The sequence below is a fragment of the Petaurus breviceps genome, unplaced genomic scaffold (assembly GCF_028583685.1).
Source record: "Petaurus breviceps papuanus isolate PSGF00001 unplaced genomic scaffold, PetGlider_PUasm1.0 140, whole genome shotgun sequence".
NCBI lineage: Eukaryota > Metazoa > Chordata > Mammalia > Diprotodontia > Petauridae > Petaurus > Petaurus breviceps.
In genome coordinates this window covers 38,240,387-38,266,508 of record NW_027185698.1, presented here as the reverse complement: position 1 = coordinate 38,266,508, position 26,122 = coordinate 38,240,387, and the positions used below count along the sequence as shown (strand labels likewise).

General features: G+C 38.7%; 1 protein-coding gene across 9 annotated transcripts in view; it reads left to right on the top strand.

Moving 5' to 3' along the window:
* The window catches only part of AFAP1 (actin filament associated protein 1), a 271,615-nt gene that overhangs the window by 145,540 nt on the left and 99,953 nt on the right, over positions 1-26,122 (top strand). For all 9 annotated transcript variants that reach the window (XM_069070333.1, XM_069070372.1, XM_069070351.1 and 6 more), the window contains 2 exons: positions 5,704-5,915; positions 13,467-13,646. In XM_069070333.1, coding sequence (XP_068926434.1) covers positions 5,704-5,915; positions 13,467-13,646 — 392 coding nt within the window. The remainder of the gene's footprint in view (positions 1-5,703; positions 5,916-13,466; positions 13,647-26,122) is intronic.

The following is a 26,122-nucleotide window of genomic DNA, read 5'->3' as shown; positions in this document are numbered from 1 at the left end:
ACACACACACACACACACACACACACACACACACACACACACACAAAAGAATTATGTTCCTATAGCCAGTTTCTCCAGACAGAAAGTCCAGGCTACATATGTGTTTATTTGCTTGGTTTTGGCTTTTGTCATGATGTGTTGTAGTTGCAAGATATTTTGTTGCTATTGAAGAGCATTTTGGCTCTGTCAGGGCTTCACCCTTAAGGTGATGACTGCCCAAGACAGCATTTTCTGGTCTCTATTCCCTGACCAACAGCACCATTAAATGTACAAAGAACCCACACAGTTCTATTTTTAGTGTCTCTGACAACTCCACCCCTCCCCGGAACATTCAGAAAAGACAGTAGGCGGGAGAGGTTGAGGGGTATGGGTGGGGTTGGGGGTTGGGGTTGTGTCTCTACTTAATTCTGAACAAGTCACTTGCTTTTAACACCAAGGGTTATGATCCTCCAATTTTCCTTGATTTTTTCTCAAAACCCTCCTGTTTTCTGCCAATAAAAACCCCAAAAGGAGATGAGATTCCATTATTTCTGTTGGGCAAGCTCAGGACCTTGTTCAGTCTGGACCACCACGCTGTGCTGAATTCTCCTACATGAGTGGTCAGGATACTTGAAATGGAGAGCAAGGTGGTAGGTAGTCCTTCTATTTTAACTACCAAAGCCTAGTATAAGGATATGTCACATTTAGAAGGAACCTTATAGTTACACAGCCCTTTAAGGACCTGATTTCATTTGAGTTCATTGAATTCATTTGCCTTTAACAAGGATTAATGACTCTTTTTTTTTTTTCCAGATAGGAAAACTGAGGCTAAAAGTGGTTAAGTGACTTCGCCAGGGGTCACAGGCAAGGGAAGTGGGATTTGTAATCAGTTCTCACTTTTAAGTCCAATGGGTTGTTTATTTATTTTTTTTAAATAATATGTAGCAACATAAACTGGTTGTTAAGCTAAGCACTGTTGTTGAAGGGTTAGTAGTCCCTTGTGAGGACAGATGTCCAAATTGGGAGTCATACAAATGTGTAAGCCAACAGGCCTATCTGAGTCAGTCCTAGGATTTTTTCAGAGGAGAACAATCCAAGTGAGTGAAATGGAAGTGGAAAGGCAGTTATAGGAGTGGCACTTTGGATCCGGATCAGGAAGTGAGATACAGGAAATATCAGGATACTGAATGTCTGATTCACCCCATATACCCAAGGCTCTGGCCTTCTGCAGCAGTTCGGTGTATTCCCTACTCCTGCCTTGTGCTATTATGTAATGACCATTGAATGGGTCCACCATAGTCTGTTGATACACCAATTCTAATAAGAACTCGGACTTAGAAATGCACCATGTAGCTTTTCTCCAAACTGGCCAGTCAGGTACTTCTTCTCCAGCATTCCTAGCACAGTAATCAGTATATTTAAGGGGTAGTTAGGTGGTACAATGGGTAGTGTTGGGCCTGGAGTCAGAAAGACTCATTTTCCTGAGTTCAAATCTGGTCTTAGACATTTACTAGCTTTGTGACCCTGGGAAAGTCACCTAAGTTTTTCATCCGTAAAATGAGCTGGAGATGAAATGGCAAACCACTCTAGTATCTTTGCCAAGAAAACCCCAAATGGGGTCATGTAGAATCAGAAACATTGAAACTATTGAACAACAGGATAACAAAATATTTGCTTACTAATTGCTATAAAATTTGCTTTGGGGTTGCAAGCACTACTTTACAGTAAGTTGTTGGGTTCATGGAGGAAGGGACTATGGAAGAAAGTAACACTATTAAAGGCTGGAGTTGTAGGATAAGCAGATAGGAGAATTAGTTGGAATGATGGTAAGGAGGACAACTGTGAGAAAACTAGCCTGACTGAACTGGAGACTTCTTATTGAGGAGTATTGAGAAAAAAGGTTGAATGGGAAAGATGGGGATAGATTGTGGAGGGTCTTAAAAGCTTTTTGCTAAGGGAATGGATGAAGGGATGAAAATAATTTGTTGCATACATTTTGTGCTAGGTACTGAGAATACAAAGAGAAAGGTGAGACAATTCCTGCCCTCAAAAAACTTATATTCTGATCAGTAGTGACAACGTAGACAAATGGTGGCCAGGGAAGAAAAATTTGGTTTGGGGAATCCCAAGGATTATGAAGTGGAACCTTAGGACATTAGGTTGACAGTTGATTGTCACATCATTTTCAGTAGCAATGGTAATATTGATCTGATTACTGTTCTCACAGCCAGAGGTGTAAAGTGTTGGGAGAGATTGAGGGAAGGAGAGGAACTAATAGGTCAGCAGGGAACATGGCAAGATGCTTGGGTGAACCCTGGAGCTCACTGGCCTCCCAGAAGCAAGGTCCAGAGGACTGGTTATGTATAATGAATTAGGTGTGTTTCCACTCCCTTATTCCCTCACACATCAATCACAATAGAGTAGAATGGATTAACCTTCCAAGGAGAGAACAGGCATAGTCTCTGAAGGTCAGGTTCATGGAATGGCTTTTCCTGGTGGAGATAAAATGAGAGCAGAGGGCAGAGCCTGCTGGGGCTCTTGGTTCCTTTAGTTGGATGGGATTTATTCATTCTGAGAAACTCTATGGATAATTTAAGCTCATTTCCATCTTTGTAAGAAATGATACAGAACTGCCCAATGTAGACATATGAAACCCGAATATTCCTGGTAGTTCTGCCATTTCTTTCTCATCATCCTTGTCCAAGTTGAACAAGGGGACTTGAGCTTGCCCAACAGAGATATTTTAAAGCAATTGGGGCTAAGTAACTTGCCCAAGGTTACACGGCCAGTTATTTTGTGTGGGTGTTAAGTATCTGAGGCTGGAACCGATCCTGGGTGCTCCTGTCCAGGGCCAGCACTCTTACTGCACCACCTTGCCTCCCCTCTAGCAACCTTTTAAAGTAGGGATAATAATAAACCCCATTTTACATTGGAGGAAACTGAAACTTAGAGGTTGTATCTCATTGATAGAATATCAACTCCTTGAGTTCAAGGACTATTTTCTTTTTTGTCTTTTTATTTCTAGCCTCTAGTACAGAACAATTGTCTCCAGTAGCCACTTAATATTTGTTTGTTGATTGGATTCATCAGTCAATAAACATTTGTCTGGCGCCTACTGTGTGTAGATCATGGTACTGAGTGACTAGGACACAAAATGAGGCAAAAGATAGTACCTGCCCTCAAGGAGCTTACAATTTTGCAATCTAATGGAAGAGACAACATGGAAGCAAATATATGTGAGGCATATATTTGCATATATATAGGCAAAGCACATATACAAATATACAAGGATAAACAAGAAATAATTAACAGAAGAGAGACACTAGAATAAAGAGGTGTTGGGAAAGGCTTCCTATAGAAGGTGGGATTTTAGTTGGGACTTACCAGGTTTGGGGTGAGTTTGTGATTTTTCTAAGCTCACATATCTTGTAAATGGCAAGAGCCAGAACTAGGATATAGATTTTGTATCTCCAAGTTCAGCATTCCAAGTGAGAATGATTCTTGAAATGCTGTCTGGTATCTGGGCAGCCCCCTTAGCTCTCTTAGTTCATTTCATTTAATTGAAATGAACAAAATCTTTAGAAATCACCATTTTGGAACTCCTATTGGCAGAAGCCATTCATACTTTTTATTCTGTTCAATGACATGAATACTGAACTGAACCAAAATAACAATTTAATAGTATTCTAACTTTTTTTTTCCAGAAAAGTAAATGTATATTTGAATATAGAATATTGCCTCCTTGATGGGGACTGTTTTTAATTTTTGTCCTTGTATTCCCAGAACCTAGAACATAAGTGTTCATTGGATTGGCTTGGCTTAGATGATCCCAAAATAAATAAAGGAAATGTTTAGATTTGATCATTACTTGCTTTAAATTTTTTTAAAAAGAATTTGAGATGGGAGAGAAGAGATATTTCATTGAACCCATATTCCATATCCTCCCCGCCACTTTTTTTTAAAGGCAGGTATTAATAATTCACACATAGCACTTTCCTCACTACAGTCCTCTGAGGTATAGAGCGCCAGCATAATTATTGTACTTTCTAGTGTTATCACTGGCATATGACCCTCATTCTTCTAGCTCCAAGCTCTTTCTGTAACCCCAAGTGGTCCCAAGTACAAAGGTCGTGCTGGTTTGCTTAGACCTTCTAGGTTACCATAGATTTAATTTAATTATGCCAGTTCTTGGCATTGTGAAACTTGTTTGTGTTGTAATTAAAGAACCCTGTGGTGTAGTGGAAAATGACCTGGATTTAGAGTCAGCAAACATTGGTTTAATTCCTGACTCGATTGCAGCCCTGGGCCTGTGAGCAAGTAACTTTATCCCTTTGGGCTTTGGGCTTCTCATCTGTAAATTGAGGATGTTAGAATTTGTGTGGTTTTATGCCTATTATTGAAAAACTCAACAAACCCAAACATATAAAATATCCTCATTTGCCCACCATTTGCTTTGTGAGTTGTTTTGTTTCAGCTATTTGCTTGGTTTTCAACAAGAATTAGTTGGAGATTTTTATCCAGGTAATGGTGTAGCATATCCCAGTAATCATTGTTCATACTTTCAGAGCACTTTACTCTGATGTGAAGGACTTTTCCCTTCCATTATCTTATCTAAACCATATATTAACCCTTTAAGGTTGACAGGACAGTGATTATTTCCCCTGTTTTACAGATAGGGAAAGTAAGGACAAAAATGAGTGATTTCTCTTGGTTAAACAGTGGAGTCTAGCCTAGGATTCTAGGCCTCTAGACTTCCAACTCATTGTTCCCAGTTAATTCTGGAAAAAAAAGATAATTTATTTCTTTATGAACTGCTTTACTTTTGACCATAACGTTCTTCTTGGTCATCAAATTGTTTGGGATTTTCATTTCAGTGAGTAATGATGCAGAACACTACTTCTACTCATGGTAATCACAAGCATTCCAACAATTTCCCAGCACGTTCAGGTTTACACAGTCCTTTGCTTACAACCACCCAAAGAGGTAGGGAGTTCAAGGATCATTATTCACTTTTTAAAGACGAGCAAACCTTCTTAAGAGATGGGAAATGACTTAAGACCAGTTACAAAAAAAAAAGTAAATGGAAAAAATCTCTATCCAAACCCAAGGCAGGTATCCTGATTTCAAGACCAGAGCTGCTAGTGTGGAACTGGATAAACCATTTCAGTCTTGAGCTTATGTTTCTGTGTCCCTTGCTAGCAATTTCATAAGACAGTTGTTTGGAACTAATTTGATCATATCTGCAAAGTGCTTTGTAAACTGTGAATTGCTATAGAAATTTGAACTGCTTAGACATTATAAATCTGGTGAGGGAAACAGCACACAGAAGGGTTTTTTAAAAAGCCATTTCTAATTTCAAATAAATTTTCAGTCATTGAAGAATTGGGGTTGAGAACGTCTCTAATTTTGTAAATCGGTGTCATATTAGTTTCCAACACTCAACACTCCTGGTGTGTAAAATAAGTGGTCAAAACAAGGTTCAGTTCATCATTCATTTCAATGACCTATTATGTATTTATATATGTAGGACACTGTGTAAGTACACTAGAGGTGGAGAACAGGGTGTGATACCATAAAACTTGGTTTTACCCCATCATGGAACTTACACGCTATTCAGAGTAGTGGAGGGGGCAATATAGCATAGCATTCTTATACCTTTTCAAGGTTGTAGACATTCTTCATGGCAGTTTATTTTAACTGGTCTACTTTGCTGTTTCTTGAAAGATTATGATTCGGATGCAATGAGCAGTTCGTATGAATCATATGATGAAGAAGAGGAAGATGGGAAAGGGAAGAAGACGAGACATCAGTGGCCATCAGATGAAGCCTCCATGGACCTTGTGAAAGATGCTAAAATCTGTGCATTCCTTTTAAGAAAGAAACGGTTCGGACAGTGGACCAAGCTGCTTTGCGTCATCAAAGACACCAAACTACTGGTAAAACTTTTGGAACAGATAGTTTTAAGTAAAATCTAACCTAGTACTAAATTCTGATACATTACCCATTGCTTACACATTCAGAATCAATGGGAAAGGGGAGGAAACCAAAGTGTTGAGGTATCAAATGACTTCCTCACAGCTGTATATCAAGCAAGTGAGCCCGGAAAGTTATGTGTAAATTAAATTTTTGCTTATTGAATTACATTTTAAATTAAATTCGACTCAGTTTGATTCAACAAACATTTAGAACTGACTGCATCAAAAATTATGACTATAAATCATCTTTTTATAGTGGAATTGAAAAAGCCTTCTATTTTCATTTCTTCTACTTATTAGATATGTGACCTTGAGCAATTCTCTTGTCCTCTCTGTGCCTTGGTTTCCTCATCTATAAAATTGGAACGCTAATATTTGGGCTGCCTACAACATGAAAGTTATTATGAAGAATGTATCCTATAAATGTTAAAGTGTTACATAAATTTCATCCATTATCATCCACTCTGGTCCCTTCATTTTGTAGATGAGGAAACTGCTGAGAGACTTGAAGTGAATCACTCAGTTAGTGGAAGGAACAGAATCTAGGACTCTTGATACATCTCTCTCTGCCCCCCCACCCCCAACCTAGTTCACTTCCTTGAGGTGAGCTTATAGGAAAAAGAAAAGAATCCTTCCACAAATCAAATACTCATACCACAAACTATCGGTTGTAAATCTGCCTTTTAAAAAATATTAGGTCCATGATATGTGAGGGTACACCTCTCAGATCATTGTGCTTCTCTATGGCACTAGTCTTTAAATACCAGTCATCTTGTTCTAGATGCCCTTGGTTCGGGGGTATTTGTATTTCACTGTCAATAAGATATTGCTGTTCCAAATCAGCATGATTCAGCTACATGTTATTGCCAAATCTAATGGCCTTTGGCAGTACTCATCCTTCTTAACCTTTTCTTCTGTCATTTGATGACCTGGATCATTCTCTTTCAGATATTTTATTCTCCTTGCCTTCTGAGACACTGTATTATTTATTATGTTTATCTTTTCTACCCTTTTGACTGTGCTTTCTCATTTTCTTTGCTCACTCATTAAGCATAGGTGCCCTTCCGAGGTTCTCTCCTTGGTCTTTTGTTTCTTTTTTCTACTCCATGCTTTTATAATTTCATCTATGGCTTTAATTATCACCTCCCTGTAGATGATAACTAAATTTATAGCTTCACTTCAGTATCTTTTCCACATTAGACCATTATTTCTAATGGCCAGTGCTGCATGACTCCCGCCGGGTTCTCTGCTCACAGTGCGAATTCAGCATAGCCAAAATCGAGCAAATTTTCTTCCCCTCAAGCTTTATGATCCCCCAACTCCTCTATTTCACAGAATCTCAGAGTTTGAATGGACTTTGGAAGCCATGCTTTACCTGATTAAGAATGTCTTCTATGCTTTAGACAAATTGTCATCTAGCCCTTCTCTGAAGACATCTGGTGAGGGGGAACCCATGGCCTTCTGAGACAACCTTTTGTATAGCTCTTGTTGTTAGAGAAAAAATCATGTTTTGAGCCTGAATCTCTGTTGTGTTCCTTAGGCGTCCATCCACTGCTCTCAGACCCCCAAATTTGGAGAGCATTTGACTCTTCCCTCACCTTCCCAAGCCCCCTCTAATAGAATGTGAATTCCAGGAGGGCAAGGGCTGATTCATTCTTGTCTGGGTACCCCAGCACTTCACATCATTCCTGGAACAGAGTAAGTAGTTAAGACTTATCGAATAGCACGATTAAAAGTTCCAGATCTTGAGCAGATTGGAGAAAGAAGAATTCCCAGTTCATAGTGATTGTCGGGACTGGTCACTTGGTGTTTACATTTTCACTGTGGTGCATGTTTCTACATGTAAGCAATATTACTGCCAGGTATTTTTTCCACTTTTCTTTCAAGATTAAGGTTTTTCTTGTCCAAGCTTAAAAGTAAGGAGCTACTTGCTGACCTGATCCTAATACTGATTTTTATGAGAGCCTTGAGTTACTCCACTTTTAATCTGAACCACTTCACCCCTCTCTAGGCAAACTGATTCCCTGCTTCCTTTTCTAGGGTCTCACTATATTTATGCTGAATTAACTGTTGTCACCCAATTGGCATAACCCAGAGGAGTTCAAAATTACTGAGCTCAAGAGATTTTCCAGCCTTAACTTCCCCAGTAACATGCGGCGCTATGTCTGGCTATTTTCTGTTTTCTTTTAATTCTTATTGACATCTTTTGTTGATCTTCATTTCTGAATATATCTCTTCTCCCTCTTCAACTCAATGAGCCACGCCTTGCAACAACAACAAAAATTTTTTAAATGAGGTGAAAGATGCACTTCAAAAAACCAACCAAGCCATCAGCTGCCTCTGACAGCATATTCAATATACCGTGACCACAGTCCCCCACCTCTGCAAGGGAGCTAATGCGTGACGTTTTAACAAGCCTAAAATTAGAACTTTTTAGTTCTCTTCTGAAGTGAGCCATGGTATTCTTCTATGCCAGGCCATGCAAGTGGGGCATGAAGGGCCTGGAGGTTTTGAAGGGGGAAAGGATCTGCAGGGAAATTCCTTTCTGCCTTTGAAACCTAAATGCTGAGTTTTCTAGAATTAAATAGAAAGGCAGGGAGAGGGGAGAGAATAAAAAAAAATGAAGTCTCAAGCAGCAGTGAAAAGGGAGACCTTCATGGTTTGCTCAAAACACTGTAATCCTGAAGAACTCACATTTCCATAGTGCTTTATAGTTGGCAAAGTTCTTTCCTCCCACTTTTTGAAGGAAAGATATTAGATAAATATAATTATTCCCATTTAACATATGAACAAACTGATACTGAAAAGATGAAGTAACTTGTTTCTGATGCTTTCGATAGCTGATGGCGGAACCCAGACTCAGTTGCAGATTTTCGGGCTCCAAGGCCCAAGATTCTTCCACACAGTCTGCAGAAGAAGGAATAGGGAGAGTGACCCAGAAAAACTAATAGTCCATTGACTACCCAAATGATTTTGGGGGGGGCTTCTTCCTGAAATAAGCTTGAGGTTTAGCCTCTGAATTGTAGTATTGTAAAAGAAGCCTTTACATTTGTTTCCCTGTGTGTTTTGAAAAATTTCCTACAAATTGTCTCATCAAAACATAATTTCTTTGTCTTCCATGGATGATTTTATGAATATCCTGAATAGCATCTTAGAGCTGGAAGGGTCCTCAGAGACCCTGTAGTCCAACCCCTTCCTTTAACAGATGAGGAAGAAGCAGTCCTGGGAAGGAGGCAAAGAATTGACTCTTTTTCTCAACTTTTGAGTTTTCATTGTGACACAAAAAATGTCATGCTAAATTTATAATGAAGATATTGCTTTTTTTTTCTTCTAATTAAGTTTCTCATTCAGTTTTTTTAAGCAGTGAGGGTGCATATTTTCACCACATGTGTGGCCTGAATTGCTCCCAAGTTTCGTTTTGGCCAGTATGATGCCATGGGGAGTTATAAAAATAAATAGTAAAAAGGAAACTGGGGGGGAGGAGGGGCAGCAAAAACTTAACGAATGTGTTCTCATTTCATATGAGATTTGTTGTCTGTGTGAATAATTGCCCTCTAAGGCTTAATTATATACATATTTTAAAGATTCTCATCAACTAAAATTCAAAATTAAATGCAATTTAAATGGAATGTTTTATAATGCAACCCGATATCTAGTTTTAATATATCAACTATGGTTGTTTTGTACTATAAACATGAAAATGTAAAGTGTAGCTTATATTGACACATACCTATTAATTAGTAGGGCTTTATTCTTTATATAAAAAAGAGTTGGGGAGGCTAGGTGGCACAGTGAATAGAGCACCAGCCCTGGAGTCAGGAGGACCTGAGTTCAAATTCGGCCTCGTATACTTAACACTTAGTAGCTGTGTGACCTTGGGCAAGTCTCTTTACCCCAATTGCCCTGCCTTCTCCCATCAAAAAAAAAAAAAGCAAAAAAAAATAGTCTCATTTTCCTCTTTCATGAACTAGGAGGTTCAACTAGAATTTAGGTGATCTCTCAGGTACCCCCAACTCTGGTTTTCTGTGGTCCCATCTCTGACATTGTTCTGGGTATGAAGAGTTCTTCTAGCTCCAGTGTTTTACCCTGTATTTCTAAGATTCTGTGTTTTAGAACTAGCCCTTCCATTTTAGATCCCCACAGTATTCTACAATTATTTGTACATAAGTTACCTTTTCCTAACTTTTCTCTAGATAATATTCCTTTTCTTCCTTCTTCTGTTTTACGCCTATTCCCATATTCACCAAAAATGTTCAAGCCTGGGAAGACACCTATCTAATAAAAGCTAGTGAACATGTATTATCCTACATTTTCCTTAAACGAATCAGTTTAGAAAAATTGAAAGCAGAAAACATATTGTGGCCTTTTATACCTATACCAGTCGAAAGTAATAAAAAGCCCTTTGGACCGTCAAGAGAAAATAAACACAATTATTTAGGTAAAGATGGGACTCTAGAAGTTTTCAAGAAAATGGAAGATTCAGGAAAAGAGGTTTGAAGCAGTATCCGTTTTAACTATTCTGATGGCAAATATGTTGGCCTAGTCAGTATTCTTATGTCATCATTATTATTTTTTTGTACTAGGAAACGTTTATTGAAAGTGTAAATGAGCACAGTTGTGGAAGTGGGAGAGGTTTTAATTTGAGACTTTATTTAAATCAGGTTTCTATAACTTACGTGTAGATATTTCCAATTTTCCCGGCCCCAGTGGCATTCATTCCGCTTTGTCTGGGGCTAGTCAAAGGCACCATGCAGAAAGCCTCTTGCTCTTTCTATGGATACATTGTGCAGAAGTATGGAGAAGTAATATAGTTAGCAGCTGAGCCAAATAAAACCTGCTGAGAGCCTGAGAGAGAAGGGTTTGCTGGTCTCCACTCACATAAAAGATCACTGATCAAACCATGGATTGCTAAACATAAGAATCAACCATGGATTGCTAAAAATACCAAATTCCAGAAATGGTGCTAAGACACTGGGTGGGGGCACAGCAACATTAAGTCATGATATCTGGTATATGTTATGTTGATGGATCCACATGGAAATGGAAATGTATTATTTTTGTGTCTTATTGGTGATGCCTTCTCACCATCTCTTGAGAGATTATAGAATTGCAGGATCTCAGAGTTGAGAGACCTCAGAACTCAACTAATCTGACTCATCCCTGAGCAGGCATTCCCTATATGATGTCCCTGCCACATGTCCTGCTTAAAGAGGTTACTTTGCTGCCTCTCCTTTTCTGAAGTATCTATCTCCTTCCTGCTCTCCCCACCCCCCAGAATCCCCAAATAATGCCCTTCTTTAAGAATAAACTTAAGTGGGGCGGCTAGGTGATGTAGTGAATAGAGCACCGACCCTGGAGTCAGGAGGACCTGAATTCAAATCTAGCCTCAGACACTTAACACAAAAACTAGCTGTGTGACCTTGGGGAAGTCATTTAACCCCAATCGCCCTCCAAAAAGTGAAAAAAAAAAAGGCATAAACTTAAGCCTCCCTTGCCTTGCTACTTTTGACGATTAGTGGTCATTGAGTATGTATTACGCATTTGCTTTGGGCCAGGAACATTCATCATCATCACTATCATCATAATAATAGCTAATATTTTGATAGCACTTACCATGTACTGGACACTGTGCTAAGTGCTTAACAATTTATTATCTCATTTGGTAACTCCAATGTTTTTCACAGCAACCCTGGAGTCAGATGCTATTATTCTCTCCATTTTACAGATGAAGAAACTGAGGCAAAAAGAGGTTAAAGGGTCACATGGCTAGTAAATCTCTGAGGTTTGAACCCAGGGCTTGCTGGCTTCTATCTCTATAAAAACACAATAGGGACCATCAGAGAAAGAGACACTGTTCCTTCTTCTATGTCATGAAAATAAATCAAGTTATTCTCCTCTTCCTTCTCATCATTATCAATTATGTAGCACCATAAAGTTTGAAAAGTGCTTTAGACATGTTAACTCATTTGATTCTCACAACAGTCCTGCTGTGGGACAGGTGCTATCATTCCCATTTTATAGATGAGGGAACTGAGGCTATGAGAGATAAAGTGAATTGCCCCAGGACAAACAGCTAGTAAATGCATGAGTCAGGATTTGAATTTGCATCTTCCTCACTCCAAGTCCTGTATTGTTGTTGTTATTTTCGACCAGACTTGTGATTTCAGTGAATAAAGAATTTCCCAATGAAGCAGCTCCCTCTACAAGATAAGTGACCATCTACTTGGGAACATATATTCTTATAAAGTGACCACTGATACTGAGAAATTGACTTGCCCAGGGTTCACATAGCCAGGATGTGTTAGAGGCGTCACTCGAACACAGATCCTTTTTCTCTATACCTCCCTCTCTATCCATTATACCAGTGATGTCAAACTCAAACAGAAACGGAAAACACGTATTGACTTAGAAAACCACAAATTAGCATTGTCTGTGTTGCATTGCATCTTTATTTGTTTTGTTAAACATTTCCCAATCATATTTTAATCTGGTTCTTGCAGCACAAGGGAATTTTGTGGGTCTATCACATTGGACACCATGCTATGCAGAATTCTATCAAGTCTAAATACATTGTCATTATATATGTCTGTGCTTAGCAGGGACAAACGTCACCAGATCTAGCCATGTGACTTCTAGGATCCTGGGATTTAGAGTTGGAAGGAATTTTAGAGGTCATCTCAATTTACAAAGGAGGAAATGGAAGGCCAGAGCATTTAAGCTACTTGCTGTGGTTCACAAATGTGAGCCTCTCAGTCTCCTGATTCCAAATTCAGGACCCTTTCCACTATGTCACCGTGCCTTGCTTATCTGTAGGACCAGTTATTCCCCAAAATGATTTAGTCATTTAGAAAAGAATTTTTAATGTGTCATAAGACTGAATACCTGATGCCCATTAAATTGCTAATCTGTTTTCCAGCATGAGCCTTCACTTTGGATATACAGTTTGAGTAATTACTTATCCAGATGCCTTGAGAATTACCTACCCTTCGTCCTAGTTGGTTTTATCATTCACTTAACAAATATTAAGGGCCCACTTTATGTAGGAACTGGCATGAACGCTGACTTCATGGCGTCTATGAAGAAATAAACACTTAAGTGAAATATACAACACTGTATAGTAAATAGAGAGTGGGGCAGAGGGAAAAGTGCTGAGTCTAAATTCAAAGGATCTAAGTTCAAATTCTGGCTCTGCTACTTATTCCCTTTATGTCCTTAGTCAATCAGTAAGCATTTATTAAGCTCCTACTGGGTTCCAGGTACTGTATTAAGTACTGGAGATAGAAATGAAGGCACAAGACCCTCAGCATCCTTGGGAAGTTCACAGTCTAACCGGGAGACACCATGCCAACAAGCCACACACCAGATAAATAGGAAAGTCAACAGAGGGGAGGCACTAGAAGTAAGAGGAATGGGGAATGGTTTCCAGTAGAAGTTGGGATTCGTGTTGCTTCACAAGTTTGCTTTGAAGACTATTCTAACTTGTGCTGCATGGTTATTTATCGTTCAATGCAGTGCTACAAAAGTTCCAAGGACCAGCAACCCCATATGGAACTGCCGCTGCATGGGTGCAGCATCACCTACATCCCCAAAGACAGCAAAAAGAAGAAGCACGAACTGAAAATCACACATCAGGGCACGGACGCCCTCGTGCTGGCTGTCCAGAGCAAGGAGCAAGCAGAACAGTGGCTCAAGGTACAGTAGGCCTTCCTCTTTTAGGGATCATTACAGTTGCCATGCTCCTCCTGTGTACAGTATATTGGACTTACACTCATTCAGGCCACACTTAGAAAGCACCTGCTATGTGCCAGGCTGAGTGCCAAGTGCTGGAGATACCAAACAAAATAAAATAAAAGGCTAGTCCTTGCCCTCAAGGTGCTTACAACAGGATGCTTGAATGAGAATATCCTGTAGGAAGAGCAAAGCAAAGCCCCTGGACATTTTGAGGGTTACACTGGTAATCTCAGAGTATTTAAATAAACAAGCATTGGGTGACCTCTAGTTTTCTTGGAGGGTTCTTCTATGGAAGACGTGGTAAATCAGGGACCAGAATGGCATAGAATGATGGGGGGAGAAAGGAGGAGAGGGTTGGGTTTAAACCAATAGCAGGATTACCCACTACTGACCAGAGTACAGGCATTGCTTGGGCTCAGGGTGTTTTTCAGTCATTGATTCTCTAGCTTTACCTTCTGGCTTTGTCAGAGATGTTAAGATATGAAGGCATTTGACCAAGCTGGCACCTCTCTGTTTTTCCCCCTTACCTTTTCTCCCTTCTCTCCTTCTTGTTCACCTTTGAAATACATGAGGGTTAATCCACCATTCATATTGGTTCCTATTAAGAGGCAAATGTAAATGTGATGGAGCTTAAAAATAAATCAGAGTGTGAACAACCAAGGATTTCCATTAAAATAGAAGAGAAATGCAGCTAAAACTAGTTGTATTTGTAGTTAGCCCCTTAGCTCTGCCAGTTGCCATCAAATATATAAACATTAATATAATATGTTAATATATTAATTATATTCAATTATATATACTTGAATGTAATTGAATAATTATATTCAATTATATATAACATATAATTAATTATATTAATATACAAATATATAAACATTAATATAAACATGTTTATGTGTGACAACGTGTGTACGGGGCTTTTTTTTTTTTCAATTTTATTTATTTATTTTTAGTTTTTTACATTCATTTCCACAAGATTTTGAGTTACATATTTTCTCCCTGTCTTTCCCCTATTCCCCACCCCAAGATAGTGAGCCTACTGAGTATCCCTTCCCCCAATCTACTCTCTTATATACTACCCTATATGCCCTCTAACTTTTTAATAGGGCAAGATGGATTTCTATACCCCAGTGCCTGTATATTTTATTTTATGTGGTTAATTTGTGATAGAGGAACATAGAATCATAGCTTTAGCGCTGGAAAAAACATGAGAGGTCATCTGTTCCCACCTCCTTTTTAAAAATTTTTTAACAAATGATGAAACTAAAGCCTAAGAGGTTGAATGATTTACCTAGCTTCAAACAACTGGGAGTTAGTGTCTGAGATGGGATCTGAACCCACATTTTCCTAATAGTAGACCCTACCTTTTTGTCCACTATATCACACTTCCTCTTGAACTTCTGGTCAGAGTTAATCATGGAAAGCTTCTACTCTAATGCTGTGATAAAGAGTATGCTTTATCAGAGATAGGTTATAGAGAGCCATAGAAGGTTTTTGAGCAGAAGTGTCAGGTTATCAGACAGGAATGTTTAAAAAAAATGACCTTGGAAGCATTGTGAAAGATGAATTAGAAAGGGGATAACATGAGAACAGGGACACTAGTGAAGAAGCTGTTCTGGTCATTCATGATAGGGCGCACCTGTCAGCCCTGCTATTGGGGAAGCTGAGGCTGGTGGTTCTCTTGAGGTCAGGAGTTTTGAGCTACATTTAAGTGAAAGCTGATTGAGCATCCACACTAAATGCTTCCCCAATATAGTGAGTCCCCTAGGCTAATGAGAGTAGGGGAGTAATGAGCAGCTGAAAGCTTCCATGCCCATCAACTGTTTTGATGATCTAGGGTCTGAATGAAGAAAGAGACGTAGTAGAGAAATGGGACAGAAGTGACGGATATTCTGGAGGAAGAATCAACAGGATGTGATAGCAGATAGTATCTAGGGGTCTGGCTAGAAAGGGGAGTATGTGAAGGGCATATAGGAAGTAAACCAGGAAAGGTACCAAATACCCGAAATGGCTGCATGATGAGTTTGAATTTTATCCAATAACAACAAAAGCAAAAATTGATATTTCATTTGCGACCATTGGCAACCTTCCCAAGGAAGATGCAGAGTGACATTAGACAATCATTGAATTTGAAGCTAGGATGGACGATAGAATTCTTTCATTTGGAGGCCCAGGAAAATCAAGCCTTAGAGAGCTTATGTGACTATCACACATCTGTGTCAGAAGCAGAATCTCAGCCCAGGTCTACCTTACTCCAAGGGTAGTATCGCTTCACTCGATCCATCTGTCTCTCTGTTGACCAATCCCATTCACTCACAGGTTTGTTCCAATGATTTAAAGTCTAATACTTTTTTTTGCCAGTTCTCACTTAAACAGCAACTTGCTGAATGTATTATGCCTTTTAACAAACAAATAACTAACTAATGGAATGTTATTTTGTTGGATCGTGAAGCTTTGTGACTTAGTTGATGAATAGCGTTAACCCAAAGACTTGAAAAGAAAACTACAAAAAGCATCAAGACCTTAAATGCTTCCCAAGGGAAGATGTTTCTCTCTTTTTAGCTCCCCACATGGGAGTTTATTATAGACCTGGGGCACTTTGCTAATTGTAGGATGTTGAACAAATTTCTGAAATGAAGTATCAATGGTTTCTAGGGATGTTCTTTTCAGTGTTTCTTAATCATCCGAAGAGGGAACAAATTCTAATATTTTTCTAAGGAGTTTCACTGGATTTCACCATCATGTTTAATGTGCAGTCTGAGGGCAGAGGGCTCTCAATCCTGGGTCTTAGTTTCCTTTTTTGTGAGACGAGAGAGCTAGATTAGATGACATTAGGTCTCTTCCAGTCTTACATACAGATCCCGTAATATACTAGTATGAACTGTTTACATTACCAGGAATCTAGATGGCAGACGGTGTAAGAGTGTTAGACTTGGTTGGCAGGAACATCTGAATTCAAATCTAGCCTTACACATTTCCTAGATATATGTGACCTTGGGTAAGTCACATTAACTCTAAACCTTAGTTTCCTTCTGTGCAAAATGTAAATAAATAAACACACAAACAAAAAAATAAATACATAAATAAAATAATAGCATCTATCCTATAGGATTGTTGTGAGGAAAAAATGAGATAATATTTGCAAAACTTTTGGCAAACCTTAAAGTGTTGAATAAATGCTAGTCATTATCATATTTTGCATAGTGTGATTTATGTTTTTATTTACATTAACCCTGGGATATTGGCAGTACAAGTAGTATTTCTTTTTTTTCTTTTTGGAGGGGAGAAGGCACAGCAATTGGGGTTAAGTGACTTGCCCAAGGTCACATGGTTAATAAGTGTTAAGTGTCTGAAGCTGCATTTGAACTCAGGTCCTCCTGATTCCAGGGCCGGTGCTCTATTCACCATGCCACCTAGCTGCTCCCAAGTAGTATATATATATGTAATTTTTTTCTTTTACATTTTATAGATAAAGTGACATTGTAATGTCATTGAATTTTAAAGTAGAAGGGATGATAGAGTTCCTTCATTTTGTGCCCAGAGTGATTTGACCACAAATTATACAGTTTAGGACTTTAACTGGGTCTTTTCCCCCTTTTGTTACCTTGTGAAATGTTTCCCTTAATTGAAAATATCCAAGTTCTTGTTAGACTTTGTTTCTCTAACTTCCTTCAAGACTCAGATTCCACCTTCTTTTCTTGGAGGCAGTTGGGATTAAATGACTTGCCCAGGGTCACACAGCTAGTTAATGTCTGAGAACGGACTTGAACTCGGGTCCTTTTGATTCCAGGGCCAGTACTCTATTCACTGTACCACCTAGCTGCCCCAGATCCCAAATTCTACAAGTGCTATACAGAGCACCGTGCTATTTTCATGTATTTAAAACAATTATGCATAAATAAACCCCCAGTGGAGTAATAGGGACCAGAGCGAGTACAGGGACAGGATAGCGATTGAGTCTGTGACTTCACTCATGGAAGGAATTTGACTTGAAAAATTCCATCTACCCACATAGGCTGGCACCTTATCCACAGCTTATAACTCTGAGAAATTAAGTCACTTCCCCAGGGTCACACAGACTCATTTCTTGGCTTTAGGGTCAGCTTTTTGTTCCCTACAAGCTGCTTGTAGTAATAATAGATGACAGTTTTATATATAAATATAAATATATATATATACATATACATATATATATATATATATAGTGCCTTAATGTTTACAAAATGTTTCATTCAACTAAGAAATCAGCAGATATTTATTTAGCACCTGCTATGTGGATTGACTGATGGATCAATTGCTATGTGCCAGGCATTGCACTGGGTGCTGGCGATGCAAAGACAGTCGTCTAAAGCATTGTTGTGTGCCAGCTATTGTGCTAGATGCTGAGGGTATTAATACAATATATAAAGGCGTTTATAAAGCGTGCGCTATGGGCAGACATTGTTCTGTGTCCTGGGGATACAAAGTAAAGTGAAGTGAATGGATTAAGTACCTACTGTGAGCCAGAAACTGTCAGGCCCTGGGATGACAAAGACAATAAAGAAAAAAAATCCTTGCCTTCATGGAGATGGCATCCTATCAGAGACAATATATGTGTATGTAATTATATATTAAATGCACGCAAAATAAATACATAAACGTGAACATTTTGGAGGGGAAGTCATTGGTGACTATGAGGATAAAGCAAAGCAAATTATACAGAAGGTGATGCTTGAGATTAGTGCACACACACACACAATCACACACATTATTCTCACAATAACCTTGTGACATAGGCCTTATAGGCATTATCTATGTTTATGGAAAGTGAGACGCTGAAAGGTTGAGAGATTTACTTCTGGTCTCAGTCGCAGGAAGAGTTGGAAATAGAATGTGAAACTAGGTCTGGAAACTTTTGCCATCATCCTGTTTTGTGATAGAACAATCTGTATCTCCTCATCTATGCCTTTCAAGGTTTTTGTTCTGTCAATTGAGACTTGAATGATGGGTAAGAAGAACAAAAAAAGAAGTTTTTCAAATCTTTGAAATTAACCAATGGCAGCCTGCAAAACGTTGATTGGAAACCAGCCAGGCCCTCACCATTGTGGTGTCCCATGATTCAGTGGGAAGAGTACTGGACTGGGAGTCAACACTGAATGAATTATGTTGCTCGCTGGTGTTGTGACCCTGGGCGAGGCCCTTCTCCCCCTGGGTCTGTTGGGTCTGTGGCCATTTGTAAAATAATATGGTGATCCTAGATGATGTCTTCTTATTCCATGAGACAATAATTTTGTCTCTGTCATTATCACTAGGCTAAACAATCAAAAATACCTTTGGTTTTAGAGAATTAACACAGAGTAGTTGAAAGAACTCAGAAGACCTGGCTCTGCTTCTTACTGTTTTGATAGTCTTGGATGAGTCATTTCCTCTGCTTGGCTTCTGTTTCTTTTCCTATGAAATAAGGGTTTTGAATCACATGATTTCTGAGACTCTTTTGTTCCTATGTCCATACGGGCCTTTCAGAAAATGCAAGATAATACAAGATAATGCCTTACGGAATCTGATTTTTATTAAATGTTTCATAAGCATTATAATGAGAAAACCATACAAGATTATGTAAAATCGTGTGATTCATAATGTAAGTGATATATAGGAAAAGAAGAAGAGAGACCCTTTGGGGCCAGAATAGTTCAAGAAAGCTTGACAAAAGGCTTTAAGAATGGATACAGATTAAGTAGAGACAGGTATAATAACCATGAAAATGTTAATGATAATAATGATACAGTAAATGCATTTATAACCAGAGCTTCATTTTTTGATAGATTGTTTTTTGCTGAATGCAATAGAAAATACTAAATAAAAGAAGTATGTGTTTATTTGTATACCTCCAATTAATTGTGAACATGGTATCTGTGCCTGAAAATTATTTCAGGTGAAAGAAAATTTCATCCTGAATACCTAGCAGCTATCTGTACCAGGATGAAAGATTGGTGGACTGGCTGACTGTCAGGTGAAGGGAAAATTAGCCTTGTATTGCTTGGCCCCAGAGGGCAAAATGAGGAACCATGGATAGACATCATAGAGGTGAATTGCAGTATGCTATGTTTAACTCTGTCCAATTTAAAAGACATTTATTAATCACCTAACACGTTGATGGCTATATAGGATGCCTCAAAAAGTAATGAGTTCCCTCTTCTTAGAATTTTGCCAACAGTGTGTGAACAGCCTTTGATTGTGATATTTCTTCTATATAGATTTGACTAGCTGGACCCATGAGGTTTGACCAGACCTTATGGCTCAGTGTCAGTTATAGTAAGAAGGTAGCTGGGGTACCTAGGTGGCCAGTCCTGGAGTCAGGAAGACTTATCCTCCTAAGTTCAAATCTGGCCTCAGACACTTACTCTCTGTGTGGCCCTGGGCAAGTCGCTTAAACTTGTTTGCCTCAGTTGCCTCCTCTGTAAAATGAGTTGGAGAAGGAAATGGCAAACCACTCCAGTATCTTCACCAAGAAAACCCCAAATGGCATTATGAAGAGTTGGTCACAACTGAAAAGACTGAACAACAACAGAAGAAGGGAGTAGGAATGACATAATAAGGATTTTTATCCTAGAATTTAGAGCCGGAGGGGACATTAGAGATCATTTAGCTTAGTTTCTCTCATTTTACTTATGGGAAAGCTGAAATTCAGAGAGGTCGGTAGGTGGCCCAAGGTCACACAGCTAACAAGTTGTAGAGTTGGGATTGGAAGCTAGATCTTCTGCTTTCAAATCCAGTTCACAACCACAATATCACACTGAATCTCAAATTCCAAAGTATGTTTCACAACTTGATTAACTGATTAGAAATCCCTATAAGTCCATTTTAATGAACTGGCTTTCTTTACTTTGCCCACCTTTGTTCTTGTTGTAGGCTTACATTTCGGTCAGTTAATAAATGGTCTGCAGGAAAGGACCATCACATCTGGGTAATGGGAAGAACTTTGTTTTCCATTTCCTTTTTTGACTTACAGGAAACTCCTAGGTCTGATTTATGGTAAAACTAATAAAAGCTCTCATGACCATAGGAATTTATGGTTCACAAAGTACTTTCTTCAGAACAATCCTGTGAGGGAAGATAGTGCCTTATGATTATTCCCAGTTGACAAGATAAGGAAACTGAGACTTTGAAAAGTGAGTTGACTTGCTCAAGGATCCCACAAATAGTATCAGACAGAGTAGGGATGGAGACTTGAGTTTTTGCTCTGTCAGTCACTCTTTCCAAAATCTTCCATCCACTGTTCGAGAAAGCTGGTTTTCCCTTAGCCTAACCCTACCCACGCTGGATGCTTTGCTTCTTACAAAAAACCTCTTAGGAGCAACTTCTTCCCATAACCTAATCTCTCTATTATTTTCCCTAATAGTCATTGTTGCCTTACATAATTAAGCCCTCTTTATAAGGTCTTGTTTTGCATTCTAATTATTCTATGTTGTTATTTTCATTCTTTTTTTTTAATTTCCCATTGTCCCTTCAACACTATAAAATCCCAAATAACAGAAATGTATCGTTTTCTATTCTCTGTCTCTCTATTACCAGTATTCCCAGCACAATGATGAACACAATTAGCTTGTAAAGACTTAGGATAATACTTTAAGGCTCGAAGGGATTGTAGAGTCACCTAGGTCAGTCCTCTCAATTTGCGGATGGGGAAACTGATCCTTGGAGACATTAACTGACTTGGCAACTTGTGTACGTGGGCCTCATTTTATTTTGTAACTTCTAAATGAGGATTTCTTGTTGTTGAGAAATAGATTTCCTTCGGACATGGATGGTGTCTAAGCCAATGATTTTGCAATTGTTGCTTGCCAGTGTATCTCCTTACACTATGAATTCCAAAGTCTCCCATTCGCATTCTTTCTTCACACCATCTTGTGTGCCTGAAGTGGACTCTCTTAATCTTCCATGTCCCATTCCCCATGGTACTAGCCTTTCATTCTCTCAGTGTTACCTTGACAATTCCATCCTTCCCTTTGACCATTACTCCCTCCTTTAGTTTTCCATAGTACCTTTCTTAGAACTCTTCCTTGCACCAATCTCATTTTCCCTTTCATCTTGGCAGTTTGTGGTTATGTATAAGAAGGACCAGGAGGGCAGGGTTTGTATTGTGTACAAATCTGTATGTCCAGAATTTAGCATAGCCCCTTGTCCATGGTGAATACCTACCAAAGTGTTTGAGTTGTGTTAAACTGGAAATAAATGAATGAACGTGCCAATTTTTTTCCTTAATTGAAAAAAGTATTGCAATGACTTCAGTAATATGCTCTTAAAGACAAAATAAAACAAAAAACTTTATTACTTTTAGCCATCTGTTCATGTGAGCTCTGTGGTTAGCAAGAGGCAGGAGGAAAGTGAGATAGGACATGAAGGGGTGTGTCAAGGACTCTGTGTTCAAGGGCTAGTGATATTGAAATGGCACTAAGGAAGACAAATGGCTGGGCTAGACCAAGTACTCCTAGAACAGGTCTGTGCTGAGAGGAATGACAGTTTTAAGGACAGTGAGGTATCACAGCTGAAAGATGAGAGGCTGCCACAAATCACAGACCTTCTTTTGACCCCCAAATGCTGACTGAATAAGTATCAGTCACTACTGACCCATTTATCTCTTCCTTCTGTCCAAAATCTTTAGGAAAGTAATTCATCCATGAGTCAAAGGCCTGCTTAATGAAGATTTGAGAAAAGAATGGGATTTTATAAACAATATTCTATGGCTGACCCCATCTTTATAGTTAGCTTGAGTGAAAGGACCTGCGGTCTCAATTAATTTATCATTTGCTGAATATTAAAAAGCATTTGATTTGATGGAGAAAAATGCTACCTAGAAAACCATTGCAGTATAGTCAACAAATTTTTATCAAGCTTTTCCTATGTTTCAAGCCCTAAGCTCTAGTGATAGAAAGACACACAAAACATTCCCTTCTCAAAAGGAGCTTGCATTCTAATGGGGAAAACAGCCACCATCTACTTTTTATTTTTTGCTTTTTGGAGGGCAATCGGGGTTAAGTGACTTGCCCAAAGTCGCATGGCTAGTTTTTGTGTTAATAGTCTGAAGCTGGATTTGAACTCATGTTCTCCTGATTCCAGGGCCAGTGCTCTATTCACTGTGCCACCTAGCTGCCCCTCACCATCTACTTTCAAGGTATAGATGGGGCAAATCAGAGATCTTCCTAGAGGGAAGGAGCTAGTATTAATAGGGACCATAAACGATTATTCCCATTTGAAATTGTGGAAACAGAAGCTCAAAGTAATGAAGGCTAGGCCCAATGTCATTATGCCTCATGTTGGTGAGAGTGTTGGGGACTCAAAGCCATATCTTCTGATGCCAAGTCCAAGAGCTTTTATACTCTGCTAACCATACCACATATAGGATGGATAGTTAAGGAAAATAGTTAAACTAGAAAATGTAAGCTGTTATGTTCATTCAGATGAAAGAAATGAACTGTGGTTTTCAGAGACATATACTGATAATTGCACATGGAAAATTGCCCAAAAATTAGGGAAGAAAGTCTTTGGCTTTGTCCCATGAGTAAAGATGGCCATTTGCTGTCTTTTCAATTATTAGTAGAGGCCAAATATGGTTCAGAGTTTTGGAGGTCTTTTCCAATGATGTTATTTCGTTTCTTATTTATTTATTTATTTTTTTAATTTATGGAATAAAACAGGCATAACAGCATAATAAAAAAGATGACTACACATGAAACTGCAAATCTATTATGTACAACTTGCTATTCCTTTTAATATATAATAAAGTTATCATGTTTTCCCTTCCTGCCCCTCCCCACCCTAGAGATAATTACTGTTAGACACTAATAGGCACAAATGTGTAAAATTATTTTATATATACTTCTATTTATCAGTTCTTTCATTGGATGCAGTCATTTCGCATTTTAAAAATTACTGTTTGATAATACCCTCTTTCCTTATTCCTATTCCTTAAATACTGATTTTAATGAATTTGAAATAAACAGGTTCTTCTTGGTTGCAAAGGAATTTCATTTTAATTTAGTAATATTTAATAATTCATTATTCTCTACAGTGTCCTTAAATTGTATTTCCTGGTGCTTAGTGCTTCTGGGAAATGAATGCTATGGGCTCTGGCACCTGTCCAGGACATCCCACATTCTTGTGCCAAGGAATTAAAAGGAAATATGACTAAATTAAACTGATTTGTTAAAACAACAAAAAAGAAAAAAAAATCTGTTCTGTGCTGATGGCTGTCACTTGTCATCTTGTACAAGGTTGACTACCTGAGGTAGACAAGTGCATTTCTGCCAAGGGTAGGGTTAGTGTTTAACAGCAGTTTTTCAGGGATTTTGACTATTGAGATTCCAAACATCTTGGAATCTGGACAGTCACCTTTCTTTTAGTCAAGCCCTCACTAACTAGATTGTTTAGGAAGTTACAGAATCTTTTAAGAAGAGGTCTAGAGGTCACCTAGTCTAGGAATTCTTAACCTGGGGTCTTAACCTTTAACATGAACTTTAAAAAAAATCAGTAACTGTGTAGAACTAGTTTATTTTATAATTGTTTTATACATTTAAAAACATTGTGAGGAAGGGTCCCATAGGATCACCAGATTGTCAAAGGGACAAAAACCCAAGAACCGGTCCGATATCAATATTTGACAGTTAAGAAAATGAGCTTTGGAAAGGGTAAGCAGAGTTGGGCAGATTACTTCAGTTTCCCAGTAAGTTTTAGCCCCAATTCTCACTTACCTTGGTGAGACCTGGGGCAATTCATTTAACCTATTTGGTCTTCAGTCTCCTCATCTGTGAAATGAGAGGGCTGGACCAGATGAATTCTGAGATTCCTTTTCTCTCTAAGATATTAAATTGATTGGGCTGCTGGTTTATCCTAGAATTGTGTTTTTGTCTTTTCCCCAATTCCCAGAGGTGTGTGTGTGTGTATGTGTGTGTTTCCCCTTTTCTTGGCTCAGGGCTCTCATCCTACTTCCTCCCTCCACCCCCCCCCCAAATTTTTAAATTGAGGACTTCCACAGTAACTACCATATACCTTTAATATAGTTTTTATTAACTCATCGTGTGACTTGGAAAAGTTACTGAACTGAGAGTTGCACCTTCTCTGGGTCTTGCCTCTGTCCTTGAGCCCAGTTCATGTGTCTGAACCATTATTGTGCCCTCTTTAAAATGAATGAGTTGGGTTAGATAATTCCTAAGGTTTCTTTGAGCTCCAACCTATGATCTAAGCTCTAAGGTTCCTTCTGTCCCTTCTGGGATTCTGTGATTGTCTCCTCTTGGGGCTTCAGTTTCCTCTGTAAAATGAAGGGTTTGGAATAGATGATGTTTTAGGTCTTCTAGCTCTGCTTCTAGTGGATGGGTATTGAATAGAATCCTGTTTTTTAGAAGAGAATTAAAGTTTCATGATATATTATCTTTCTAGGGTGGGGGGCACAATTCTGAAAATGCGTGTGTTTAACCTTTTGGTTTCTTCCGTGTGTGTGTGTGTGTGTGTGTGTGTGTGTGTGTGTGTGTGTGTAATTTGGTGTAAAAGGCTGTTTGTTTGTTCCTGATACAGGACAGTCTGTTAAGTATATTCCTGGACAGAAAACATAGATTTTGCAGAAAAAAAATATCAGGAGAGAGGTCAGACTTTATCCGGAATGGCCATTATTCCAAAGTCTATTCATCATTACTGGCAGTAACATGATTCCTTTTTTTTTTTAAATTGAATTTTACTTTATTTTCAAATCTTCATTCTCTCTCTTCTATCTCTGTCCCTTCTCCCTAACCTCCCAACTGAGAAAGCAAGAAAAACAGAACCAACATTAACAGAAGTCTAATAGAAAGGCAAAAGGGAAGGCAAGGAGAAGAAATCAGGAAACTGGAACTTGGTTAAGCAGTTGGATGTTTCCTGGGCTTCCTTGCTAAGCCCTTGATGTGATATCCATTGCTCTGCTTGGAATCAATTTGCTAGGAAGAAATTTTTCACTAGAAAATAATACTTAGTAGAATTAATGCTAGATAGAGAGAAAGGGTTGGTGCTAACAGATAGGGAGAGTGTAGTCATACAAAACAGTAATACTTTATTGGCCTAATGAGCCCAGAACTCTGCCCCAAACTCAAAGCTAATGAGTCCTACACATCAGCTTCTGCTCATTAGCAATAGAGAGGTTTCATTTTTGGGAATTCCCCATCTATTGTTTTAACTCCTTACTGTTCCCCTTCTTGCCCAGCTGAAAATAATCTATTTTATACCACATGTTCCATTATCAGTTTTGGTACTCCTAAGAGTTCCATTGTGGTCTCTCTATCTCAACAGTTTCTTTTGCTCTAGACTTTTTCATACCCACCCAGCCCTGTCCACTAGAGAGGAAGTCAGGGTTCTAAGAAATGGTATATTCAAACTCAGAGTGACAATGAAGAGAGAGAGAGAGAGAGAGAGAGAGAGAGAGAGAGAGAGAGAGA